Genomic DNA, 13,559 nt, shown 5'->3' on the forward strand with positions numbered 1-13,559 from the left:
AAAGAACTATGAGATGGACAGCATTCTTTTAAAATGTGGAAAGAAAATCATATATAAAAGTCAAAGACAAATGTCAAATTGGGAAAAATATTTTCAGCAGGTATAACAAAGAATACTCTTATTCCTTCGATATTTAAAGAGGGTCAACCAATAAAACAAATCATCAACAGCCAATAGAAAGTTGGTCATAATTCTCAGGAAGGAAAATTTAGATGACTTTTAAACGAAACACGTCAGTCTTATTCATAATAATAAAACCAAAGTAAAATCAATGTGAGATACTATTTTTAGCCTAAAGATTGACAACAATAAAGTTTGATAACACACTGAGTTGGTAAGGATATGTGGAAATGAATACATTTCATACATTTCTGAACAGAGGGTGAATTGGTACAGCCAGTTGGTACAACCAATGTGTGTAAAGACATATGTGTAGTCATTGCAATATTATTTGTAGTAATAAAAGATTTTACTGTTAATCATGTTTGTAACACTAAAAGCTTTCCATTATTAAGGGACTCAGATAAGCTGCTAGACCCATAAAAAGAAGTATTACATAGCTAACGAAGTAAATACTGAAGCAAAATTACATATGTATGTACGTAGTATGGAAAGACATCTAAAATAGGTATAGTATTGTTAAGTGGTAAAAGAGCAACATGCAAACTGATATGCAAACCATATGTGTAAGGAGAAAAGGATATGTATTGCATATATGTTTGTATATGCCTAGAGTATTTCTGAAAGGTTATATATGAACTGGCGCCAGTAGCTGTCACTAGGGAAGGGAATGGTTAGGTGGTGGTCGGGGACGAGAGGAGACTTAGTTTAACTGTATATACTCCTGTCTCCGGAATTTGTATCACATGCTTCCATGCAGACATTCATGTATTTGTGCATTCATTCATTCATTCATCCATCCAACAAATATTTGTTGAACTATGCTATGTCCCAGGCACTGTGCTAGGTGCTGGAGATACAGCAGTGAATAAGATAACGAATCCCCTGTTCTTATAGAACTTAACATTCTGAGAGTGGGTGCTTATATGATTATAAGCAAGTAAATATAAATTTGCAGTACATCATATACAGATAAGTACTCTGGTGGAAAGTCATAGTAAGTGAAGAAGTGCTGATGTAGGGTGATCAGGCATCTCTGATACACTGACAGCTGAGCACAGTCTTCAAGGAAGCTGGGGAATAAGGCATGTAGATATCTGCGGGAAGAAAGTTACTGGCCGAGGAAACTTTTAAGGACAAAGGCCACGAGGTAGAAATTTGCTTGTCATGGTTTGAGGAACAGCAAAGAGGCCTGGGTGAATGTAGTGGATTGAAGGGAGAGATTTGACAGCTGATGAGGTCAGAAAGGAGGGGTCAGGTGACACAGGGCTCTGTAAACCATCACACAGACTGAGATGCAAAGCCCACTGGAGAGCTGAAAGAGAATTACTCCACAAAGCAGGATCACTCTGACCGCTGTGAACAGCAGTGCTGTTCAGTAGGATAATGTAAGTCGCATAATTTAAAATTTTCTAGTAGCCACATTTAAAAAGGTAAAAAGAAACAGGTAAAATTAATTTGAATGATAGATTTTATTTAATCCAATATCAGAAACATTATCATTGAACATGTAATCAATATAATCAAATTTTTAGAGAGTTAGGTTTTGATTACTTAGCCTTGAAAATCTGTGTTTTACACTTAGAGCACATTTCTGTTTAGATGTTAAATTTTCAACAATTGAGGTGAAATGTAGTACTACCAAAACAATAATGCTGTTTTTAATGGGAAAATATTTTATACTGCTTCAATTTTTAAATTTAAATTCATTAAAATTAAATACGTTTAGAAATTAGGTCCTCAGTTGTACTAACTACTAAAGTCGTGCTTTATAGCCTCTGATCTAGTGACTACTGTATCGGAAGGCTTGGGAGTAGTTTTGTGGGGTGAGGTGGGCCTAATGCAGGACAGGTGGATGAATCAGGAAGATATTGCAATAATTCAGTCTAGAAATGGTGACTTGGATCATAGTGGTAGCAGTGGAGTGGATGAGAAGTGGTTATATTCCAGATAACATTTTATTTTATTTTTTGTAAACATTAAATCATTTTTATTGTGGGTATGGATACAGACGTATAGCAAAGAACTAAGTAAAAATTTAAAATAAGGACCACCATCATAAATGTAAACCAGCAATGTTCTGACACAGCCACCTCTTGCTACATAGATTGTTTGGGGTTGGTTTTTTGTTTTTGTTTTTTTTTTACATTGGCCATATCTACCTCTTTTTTTTAGTATATACAATTTTTTTTAAAAAATTAATTAATTTATTTATTTTTGGCTGTGTTGGGCCTTCGTTTATGTGCGATGGCTTTCTCCAGTTGCGGCGAGCGGGGGCTACTCTTCATCGCAGTGCACGGACCTCTCACTGTCGCGGCCTCTCTTGTTGTGGAGCACAAGCTCCAGATGCGCAGGCTCAGTAGTTGTGGCTCACGGGCCTAGTTGCTCCGTGGCATGTGGGATCTTCCCAGATCAGGGCTCGAACCCGTGTCCCCTGCATTGGCAGGCAGCTTCTCAACCACTGCGCCACCAGGGAAGCCCCAATACGCAATTTTTAAAGGTTACTTTCCATGAACAGATACTACAAAACATTAGCTATGTTCCCTGTGTTGTACAATACACCCTTGAGCCTATCTTACACCCAATAATTTGTGCCTCGCACTCCCCCACCCCTATATTGTCCCACTCCTTCCTCCCCACTGGCAACCACTAGTTTGTTTTCTATTCAGGATACATTTTTAAAGATAGGACCAATAGGATTTATTAATGGATTGTATGTAGGCTATAAGAGAAGGCCAACAGTGATCTCTTTTGGTCTAAACAGTTGAAGAATGGAGTTGACATTTAATGAGATGAAGAGAGAGATGGGAGAAGGAGGTTTCTGGGTGGGATGGGGAACAGTCAGGAATTATATTTTGAGAATGTTAAGTTTGAGATGCCTGTTAAACATCAAAATGGAGATATTTGAAATGACAGTTGGATACATGAATCTGAAGTTTGGGCGAGAGGTTTAATCTGGAGAAATATACGTGGGAGCTGTCAGACCACCTAGTGAGGAAGAGTTGACAGAGAATAGTCGGAGGACCGATGTAAGGGGCTCCCGAATGGTTTTAGAGAGGAGGATCCAGCCACCAAGACTGAGGAGAAACCAGTGGGTTTGGAGGAGAACCAAGAGAGAACGGAGGTTTGGATGCCAAGTGGAGAGTGTTTGAAAAGAAGGTGTGTTTTTGTTTATTTTTTTGTTTGTTTTTTTTTGCGGTACGTGGGCCTCTCACTGCTGTGGCCTCTCCCGCTGCGGAGCACAGGCTCCGGACGCGCAGGCTCAGCGGCCATGGCTCACGGGCCCAGCCGCTCCGCGGCACGCGGGATCCTCCTGGACCAGGGCACGAACCCGCGTCCCTCGCATCGGCAGGCGGACTCTCAACGACTGCGCCACCAGGGAAACCCAGAAGGTGTGTTTTTAAAAAGTATCAGATACGGCTGGTAGGTTAAGGTTAAGTTGAAAACTGAGAATTGACCATTGGATTTAGCAACGTGGAGGTGATCTTGGCAAGAGCTGTTTCAGTGAAGCTGAGGGGCGGGAATGGGAGTGGGTTAAAGAAAACAGTGGAGAAGTGGACACAGCAGATGTTGACAGATTTTATGAGTTTTGCTGTAGAGCGCAACAGAAAAGAGTTGGTAGCTGGAGAGCTGTGTATGGTTAATAAAAGTTGTTTTGTGTTTTGTTTTTAAGATGAAAGAAAAAAATGCATGTTTATGTGCTGGTAAGAATGACCCAGCCGAAGGGGAAAGACTGTGATGATGCAGGAAGTTTTCAAAAGAGAAGGTAGCTGGAGGGATGTAATTCAGACAAATCCATGAACTACCTGTTTATAAAATAAATTTTAAAAGTAGATAGCAGAAGGTAACAGAAGAGGAAAAGCAAGAGGATTGTACAACCTGTAATTAGCTTCTTACTAATAAATAATGAAATTGCCTAGGTTACTTTTTCCGATTTTTTAAATTAAGGTATATTTTACATGTATATGGTAGAATTAACCCTTTTTAGCCTAGAGTTCTCCGAGTTTGACAAATACATACATACACCACCACAATGTAGGTCATTTTTTTTTTCAAATAAATTTATTTATTTATTTTTGGCTGCGTTGGGTCTTCGTTGCTGTGCGCAGGCTTTCTCTAGTTGCAGTGAGTGGGGGCCACTCTTTGTTGTGGTGCGCAGGCTTCTTAATGCAGTGGCTTCTCCTGCCGTGCAGCACAGGCTCTAGGCACGTGGGCCTCAGTAGTTGTGGCACGCGGGCTCAGTAGTTGCGGCACACGGGCTCAGTAGTTGTGGCTCGCGGGCTCTAGAGCGCAGGCTCAGTAGTTGTGGCGCACAGGCTTAGTTGCTCTGCGGCATGTGGGACCTTCCCAGACCAGGGCTTGAACCCGTGTCCCCTGCATTGGCAGGCGGATTCCTAACCACTGCACCACCAGGGAAGCCCAATGTAGGTCATTTTTAAACTTATATTTAGGGCTGTAAGTTTACCTTGTCCTGTGAAGTTTGGACCCTGTATATATGGGATATACACTACTTCTGATTTGAGGTATTTAGAAACCCATAAAATAAGCATATTCTTTCCTATAATGTTACTAATTAGGTTCTTCTGGGAGAATGTGATATAGGCTTGGGTGAAGATCTTCCCCAAAGCTTATTCAGGCCAAAAATAATCTTTCCCCCAGCAGGTTAGTACTGTGAAAAATAATTTATGTTGGCTTCATGTAGACAAACCACAATTATTTGACTGAATTTTTCATTTTAATTGGACATATTGAAGGTGATTAACTATAACTGGAACCCCCCAAAGGGTTATGAGTGAAAGAAATCTTTGGTGTCTGGACAATTCTAATGCAAAACAGAAGGATTCCAGTTACTCAAGAGATCGAAATAAAATTTGAGCCGAAATTTTGTGCCTGTGCAGGGTTTGGCGTAAGTGTTAGCTTTTCTTAGCCCCTTTCCTAGGTGATCGATCTCATTTTAGTTAATTCAGGGAGCTGCCAGCACCAAAATCCAGGCAGGTCTTTAAAGTTTTGTTTTTAATAAATATATCAAGTGTCAGGCATTGGCTTTTGGACAGTGTCAGGACCCTGTTGCCACGGAGCTATGAATTAAGGCCAGGTACTTAAGAAAAATTGTTTAGACTTGGTTTGGTTTACTCCTAATGTGGCTGAAATTTCAGGAGACTGGACGTTTGTAACCTATTTAAATGTCCTTTTGAGTCCAAAAAAATTATATTTCTGCTGCTGAACCTAGTTGATTCGATGAAAGCAAACTGTGTCTAAATATGTGGCTATTATTTCTGGATATTACAATTACTGAAATCCCAGCAGAGCCCCTTTAACTGCTTCTAAAACAGATTTCATTTTTGCTAATTCTAAAACACAGATACTTCATTTATAGATCTTCACCTTGTTTCAGCAGCTGTGGCTGATTCTCTGTCACTGTCTTTTTTTTCCTTCAGAATGGCAATAGCTTTTCCCGTTATAAAACAGGTGCATGCATGTTCATAAAACTTTATTAGTAATAAAGTATAAAACAAAGTAAAACACTTCTCCATACTACTCACCCAGAGCTAACCTCTATTATTGTTATCTTACCAGACTCTTTATGCGTATGTAAACTTATGTGTATATGTAGTTTTTAAGGTAAATGGAATCATACCATTTAATCATCCTCTCTTATAATGGGAACATTCTTCCATGGCAATACATACTTGTAATTTTTTTAGGGACTTTATAATATCCCATCATATGCATGTACCAAAGATGTTTAAACATTTAAATTGTTTCCAGGGTTTTGCTTTTATCCACAGTGCTGCAATCCCAGGACATGTGTAACTGTTCTCAGCTGCTTAGATTATTAGGATACACATCCCGCGGAGGAACTGCGGGCCAGAGGGTGTACCCGTTATTAACTGAGACGTTGTTGCAGAGGCCAGGGATCACCTTGCCACTTAGGCCGCGGAGGGCAGTTGAAAGATTATTTGTTGAGGTAGAAAGAGCCTTTAAAATGTGTATAATTGCTTATAAAGCCCTTACTTAAAAATTTATACTCTAACACACAATCCTCAAACTCCTCTCTAATTACACTGTCGGACTGCCATCCAGAAAGGCTCTCCAGTAGTGTTAGCCCCTTGACTGCAGTGGACAGTTCACTTGCCCTGAGTATCCGTAGCACTTAGCATTAGTACTTGGCATACAGTAGGTGCCAAGTAAATATTTTTTTTTTTATCTTTTATGTTTTTATTTTTAAAATTTTTGGCCGCACTGCACGGCATGCGGGATCTTAGTTCCCCGACCAGGGATCGAACCCGTGCCCCCCCTGCAGTGGAAGCAGGGAGTCCTAACCACTGGACCACCAGGGAATTCCCTAAATATTTTTTAAATGCACCCATTTTGCCACATCTTTACCAACTCAGGACATTATCAGACTTCTTAATCTTTACCAATCTGGTACATTAAAAAGTTTCTTTTTGTGTGTGTGAATTTTTTATTTTTAAAATTAAGCATCTATTCCTGTGCAAATTTGTTTACCAAGTCTGAGATTTATCTTAAGTGTATTGGGTCTTTTGCTGTTTAGAAAATATTTATTTTTAGGTAGTCAAATCTGTCAGTCTGTTTTCACTTAAGATTTCTGAATTCTGTAACATGCTTGGAATGTTTAATTTTTATATTTAAGCATTTGGTCTTTCTGGGATTTATTTTTGTGAAAGATGAGAAATCTAAGATTTTTTTTATCCAAATGGACAGTTTCTTGTCTCAACATTTCTTAAGTAATCTACCCTTTCTCCATTCATTTGAAAAGCTATTTACCATATATAAAATTTTCATGTATAAATGAAGTAAATTTTGGACTTTAACTTCTGTTTTGTCAATTTCTTTGTCTGCATCTTAGCCAGTGTCACATGATTTCAGTCCCTTTAGCTATGTAATAATTCTGAAATCTGCGAGGCTACAGTTCCTCTCTTCCCCATTATTCATTTTTTCAAAATTTTCTTGGCTGTTCTCTGTCTTTACTCTTCCAGAAACACTTTAGAATCAATTTTTTAGGTTTATTAAGTTCCATCTAAATTCTTTGATATTAACTGCCATGATAGATCTGGCTTTAACGAGGTTTTTCTATTTTTTTTTAAGATTTAAATTTATTTATTTATTTATTTATTTTTGGTTGCGTTGGGTCTTCGTTGCTGCACACAGGCTTTCTCTAGTTGTGGCGAGTGGGGGCTACTCTTCGTTGCAGTGTGCAGGCTTGTCATCGTGGTGGCTTCTCTTGTTGCAGAGCACGGGCAATACTCGTGCTCAGCAGTTGCAGCACGCGGGCTCTAGAGCACACAGGCTTCAGTAGTTGTGGTGCACGGGCTGAGTTGCTCTGTGGCATGTGGGATCTTCCTGGACCAGGGCTCGAACCCGTGTCCCCTGCATTGGCAGGCGGATTCTTAACTACTGCACCACCAGGGAAGCCCTTTTTTTTAAATTTAATTTTTAAAAAATTAATTTATTTATTGATTTATGGCTGCGTTGGGTCTTCGTTGCTGTGCGCAGGCTTTCTCTAGTTGTGGCGAGCAGGGGCTACTCTTCAGTTGCAGTGCGTGGGCTTCTCATTGCGGTGGCTTCTCTTGTGAAGAGTGGCCTCTAGAGTGCAGGCTTAGTAGCTGTGGCACACGGACTCAGTCACTCTGCGGCATTTGGGATCTCCCCAGACCAGGGCTCGAACCCGTGTCCCCTGCATTGGCAGGCGGATTCTTAACCCCTGTTCCACCCAGGGAAGTCCCTCTTATTTCTGTTTTTGACCTAAGTTTTATATTCTTAGTTTGTCTTTACTGTTAAGTTTCAATTTAGGGTTATTCCCTAACCTTAATTATCTTTTTTTTTTTTTTTTGTATGTTTCTTGCTTCACTGTTTTTTGTAAGTTTTTGGCTTTTGTTTCTAATATGGTGTATCACAGATGATCTCATCTTAAACATTCAGCAGCCTTAAGGTCATTTTAAAAAACCATCTGAGGGCTTCCCTGGTGGCGCAGTGGTTGAGAGTCTGCCTGCCGATGCAGGGGATGCGGGTTCGTGCCCCGGTCCGGGAAGATCCCACATGCCGCGGAGCGGCTGTTCCCGTGAGCCATGGCCGCTGAGCCTGCGCGTCCGGAGCCTTTGCTCCGCAACGGGAGAGGCCACAACAGTGAGAGGCCCACGTACCGCAAAAAAAAAAAAAAAAACCATCTGAGAGCCAGACTTTATCATGGCTGGGTTCTTCCTCACATGGATCGGTGGTGTTTCCCCTCCTGTCTAGGACTGAGTTTATGGCACATGTCTATCAATTACAGACCTGTTCCTCCCTCTGGAATTATAAATTAGTATTCTCCAGTTAAGTGAATTCTTAAACAGGTGAATAACCGTATTTGGGTTATAAATATCAAACCGTGTTTGATAACGTAGAGGCATGTTGTATAAAAGATCGGTGGCACAGTTACAGAGAAAGGAAACTATTTGCTAATACCAGTTGGTCAGTCATGTTTAAAAACAATAAACAAAGGACCTGGTGTTTCAATTTATTTCACCTGTTAAAAAGTAACAAAAGATACAATTTAGGCTACATTACAGGAAGCATGGCATCCAGATTAGGAAAGGTAATAGCTCCAATCTGTGCAAATCGAACAGTTTTTATTGTTTCCTGTACCTCTTTGGGGCCAGGGACTAAACCAGGTGCTAGGATACAAAGCTGACAACATAGCCTACTTATAGTAGAATTACAAGTAAATAATAATAGGTTTTATGAAAAGCCAGAAGAAGGGCATCCAAGACCTAGACCCTAGAGGCTGGAGACGCCTAATAAGGGGGAGGTGACACAGAGAGCAGAAGCTTCGGAGGTGGAGCTATGGCCCTTTACTGCCTGTGGGACCTTGTACAGACTGTTTAACCTCACTCCGTGTTAATTTCATGTGTAAAATGGAGTCATCGGTAATCTATGTCTCACAGTTCTCCTGAGCATTAATGAGACGATGTCTATATGGGAAGCCTCTAGAGCAGACCCTGGAGCATGGTGATTTCTCAGAAGATGGTAAGGAGTACCATTTTGAAGTGCTGGAAGGTAGGCCTTGTCCCAGTAGAGAGAGACTTCCCAGCAGAAGGAAGAGTGTGCATCAAAGCTGGAGTGGTTGATCTGGGGCCTTCCTGGAACTGCAAAGTATTTAATCTGATGGGAGCCTAGGGTGCATGTGGACAGAGTAGCTGAAGATGAAACTGGGAAGGGAGGTGGGGTGAGATCTCCAAATGGGAGCTTGTGTGTCATGTGAGGAGTCTGAGAGGCATTTAGGAAGTGTCGTGGAATCTCTGAAGGCCTTAAATAGGGGAGTGTCCAGCACAGTTTCATCCGTGGAAAGACTGGTTTGTCACAGATGTGCAGAGGGGTAGGAAAGCTGTTTGAGGTAGGATACCCAGTCGGGGAAGTGGGACTCAGCACTGGCTGCACCTTGGAACTATCTGGAGAACTTTAACAGTCTGGTGCCCAGGTTGACTCCAGTTCAATTATATCAGAAGCTCTGGGGGTAAGACCCAGGCACTGGCATTTTTTATGGCTTCCTAGATAATTCCATTGCACAGCCAGGGTTGTGAACCTCTGGATTAGAGAGTAACTGTTTTCAAACCAGATTTGATAAAGTTCCAAATTAAACAAGCACCGGCAATATAAAGGAACCAGGGTAAGAAGGTAACAAGTAGGATGTGGTAGTTGGTTGAATAAGGAGGGGTTGATGGTTTCTGGTTCGGGTCACTGGGTGCATGATGATCTATACCAAGAAGGAGAAGCAGATTTGAGTACTGGGCCTTGCTGAGTGGGCATGAGAAAGATAAAGAATTTGATTTTGAAATGTAGAATTTGAGGGGAAATAATACAAGGCAGATGGGCAGAGAGAGAAGCTGAGGGAAGGAACCCGTGGTATAGTTGAAAACTCAGAAGACAGAGTAAATAATTGATGCGTGAGTTCCCTGAGAAGACAGGAAGTGCAGAGCAGACATGAAAGAAGTAATTTATATGAGAATCTTCCACTCAGAGAGAAATAAAAATATGTGAGGGTGCCGGTAAGTTCCCAGGTTGAGGAAGAAGAGCCTGGTGGCCTGAGCTCCTTACTGCAGGAGGCCTACTGAGAGGAGACAAGAGAAGGGCATTCAGGAGTTGGGCAAGCTTTGGGGGAGCTCAGGAAGGGGAAGGGAGAGTGAGAAGGAGGTGCATTTCTGGTCCTGCTCTTAAATGTTGTTTTTTCCCCAGAGTTTCAATATTGACCCTCTTTCACGCACTTCCTGTGTGATCTCCTTTGTTATATTGGATTACACTCTTATCTTCTAAGAGGAACATTGGTAAACTGAAGTTTGTCCAGAGAACTTAAGTAGTTGACATGGTAGTTCAGAAAATTATTGGTTGGCTTTTCATTTGGGGGGAAGGCATTTTGCTACCTTAATTTGAAATTTAAATTGTTGAAATCACTTGAAAACACTATACAGATCTCATAGCTTCCACCATCAGAAACTAGGTGGCATCATTTATTTCTCCACTGTGATAAAATCTCAGAACACTGCCAACTCAACATTTTGAAAACATGTTAGCTTTTAGTATAAAACGTTATACTGTAAAGAAATTCTAACAGATACTTATTTTATTTCATGTTATACTTCATGCATTTATTTTTGTTCTGTGATTTCTAATAAAGATCTAACTGGAATTCTCAACTCTGATATAAACTATGATGTGCATTATGAACTCTCAAAATGTTTTTTCCTCTAAAAAACCAACGTAATGTCCAGTAGTTGTCAGATAAACCAACTTTCCTCTAAAAAGCCAACTTTTCCTCTAAAAAACCAATGTCCGGTAGTTGTCAGTCAGACTGAACTATTTATTTTACAGTTGTGCTGTTCTGCAGAATTAATTGTCCTCACTACAACAAAGCGATAGTTGGTTGGCTTTTCAGTACGCCTCTTTGGTCTTAACTTCCTTATTAAGATAATTATAAATTACTTCAGCACAGCTGGTTAGGACCATGGATGCATAGATAGGTAGAAGGTGGCCTTGATATTGCAGAACATTAACCGAGTGTTTTGATATAATTTCAGGTAACGTTTCATTTGTTGCATTTCCAGTTTCCAGCACCAACTCACCAACAAAGATTTTACCAAAAACCTTAGGACCAATAAATGTGAATGTTGGACCCCAAATGGTAAGAAAATCATCATATCTTAGGACTTGAAACTCTGCTTAGGCAAGACTTATTTAAAGGAGCGTTGTACCAAAGACGCTTGGTCAGATATTCCAGTTAATTCCTTATCTCAGTCACTTATTTTTTAAAGTTTTGTTTTTACCTGAATGTAACTGATTAGTCTTACGAAAAAGAGAGGCGTTACGCTCTTCAGTGTTCAATGTTCACGTACTTGAATCTGTGGATTCTGAATGTGTTAACATTAAGGTTTTTGCTCCCTATGTGAGGCTTCTCTTGTTTTCAGTTGTTCGATTAAATTGATTTGAAATGTTATGTTTTATGTTCTCCTTTTTCTTTTTCTTGTAAAATAGCCTTTACTGCACTAAACCGTGTAATCTCATATAAATTGAATATCGTATAAATTGAGTATGACCCAACAGTTAATCTATATTTGGAGCTACTAATTTGAAACTCTTTGATGAAAGGACATTTAGGAAGAAACAACTCACCAGTTCATTTTGATCTTTAGCAGTAGAAATAATGAATTAAAATGGAAAGTATTTAACTGTTTCTCTGAAGGTATTCCATTAATTATGCTAGAGCTTAAAGTATATAGCACTTTTAAGAAAGCCTTATTTATAAACAGAGTCGCATGCAGCTAATCTAAAAACTACACCTAATTTAAATGGCCTCACCCACCATTAGCAAAAGTATGTAAACATTTGAACAGTAACTCTTCATTGTCAGTGTTTACATCTTCTTATCTATAAAGCAATAAGCATAAATTTTGTTTGTAATGTACGGTACTGTGGACTCTGTTAAATGCACAATTATTTAGACAAAAGTCTCTTTTAACATTCTGAATGGCTTCAGAAAGTCTTTGAGATCTTAAGCCATTCTAGACACAACGTTTTTCTTGATCCCTTGAGGACTGTTAATCATCCTGCAGAATCCGAGCTAAAGATGTTGCACAATGCTGTAACTATGAGAAGAATGTAATCTAGCTCCAAGCCTCTTAGAAACTTAAGCTCAGGTGAATATCTGCGTTTCAAGGTAGTTCAGGGTATATTTTCAAACGTTTGCTAAGCATTTGCCCCTCCCCAGCCACTACAGGAGGTGCAAATGAGATTATACACCTGACTTGAACGTTGGTGTTTTGACATGTGATTTATATAAACATCAAAATTAAACAAACAGATGTGAACTTTCTTGACTTCGACTCTTACAGTACTCTTCTATTTTGAAAGACTGTTTCCTCTTGGTATTTCAGTGATGCTGCTATGGCTCAAATTTGAATTCCTCTTTTAGAAACATAATTGTTCTTCCCATTGTCAGTTTAAACTAATGTACATGTAAGCCTTTACACACTTCAGTTCTGACAGTGATAAATAGTCCTGTATAGGACGTACCCAATTACTGCAAACCTCAGAATCAGCAAAGCAAAGGTCAGACAGAGAGATTTCGGCCTCTCCTTTGAAACAGGCCAGCCCAAGACCTTCATTTGTCTTCCGAATTCTGAGGTGCTTTTTGTAGTTTTTAGTCCCTAGGCAGGAATCAGAGTTTTCTTTTTGATTTCCCAATATATCGTGGAACCGCAGCGAGAGCCGCTCTCTCTCCTCTCGCTTGTCTCTTTTGAATGTTGTTCCCTCACATTCAATCTCTCATCCATGATTTAAAAAAATTTTTTGTTAGAAAATTCTTAAATGAAACCTCACCTGTTTCCTTCTTACAGTTGTCTTTCTCTACTTGCCCTTTAAATTTTCCATGTCCCTTTAGAAGCCAAATCTTCATGGTAGATAGAAATTTCAAAAGGCCTCAAGAAAAAGTTGTTTTCTGTGTTTCTAGAAGCTAGTTTAGCAGTAACTGTTTCACTTTGGGATACTTGCTCTTTTCTTAAAGGTATCTGGTTTTATGGGAGGGGAGTTTGGGGGAGAATGGGTACATGTATATGCATGGCTGAGTCCCTTTGCTGTGCACCTGAGCCTATCACGACATTGTTAATCAGCTTTATTCCGATACAAAATAAAAGGTTTAAAAAGAGGAAAAAAGGTATCTGGTTTTTTATATAAGATAATCTCATGATTATTTTAACATGGCCAAAAATTGCTTGTTTCTTACAGTGAAAATGAAAATTTTGTCAAATAATGAAATCCTTTAATATAACACTTTATAGTTATATAGATTCTTTCTTTTCAGAGTATAGATGCTCTCTTGGCTTTTCTTACTGTAGATGGCAGTAGTACATAAGGTACCTTGATTGAAGGTAGAAAATCTTCAGAATGAG

General features: G+C 39.6%; 1 protein-coding gene across 9 annotated transcripts in view; it reads left to right on the plus strand.

Annotated features, from left to right (window-relative positions):
- The window catches only part of TFDP2 (transcription factor Dp-2), a 168,665-nt gene that overhangs the window by 101,618 nt on the left and 53,488 nt on the right, over positions 1–13,559 (plus strand). For 5 of the 9 annotated variants that reach the window (XM_029213886.1, XM_029213887.1, XM_029213890.1 and 2 more), the window contains one exon: positions 11,193–11,296. In XM_029213886.1, the coding sequence (XP_029069719.1) occupies positions 11,193–11,296 (104 nt within the window). Of the gene's footprint in view, positions 1–3,376; positions 3,513–11,192; positions 11,297–13,559 lie in introns of those variants that run through there. The other 4 variants (XM_029213888.1, XM_029213891.1, XM_029213885.1 and 1 more) reach the window with 3 other exon arrangements.

This window comes from Monodon monoceros, unplaced genomic scaffold (genome assembly GCF_005190385.1).
Source record: "Monodon monoceros isolate NGI ecotype Baffin Bay Population unplaced genomic scaffold, NGI_Narwhal_1 Super_Scaffold_11, whole genome shotgun sequence".
NCBI lineage: Eukaryota > Metazoa > Chordata > Mammalia > Artiodactyla > Monodontidae > Monodon > Monodon monoceros.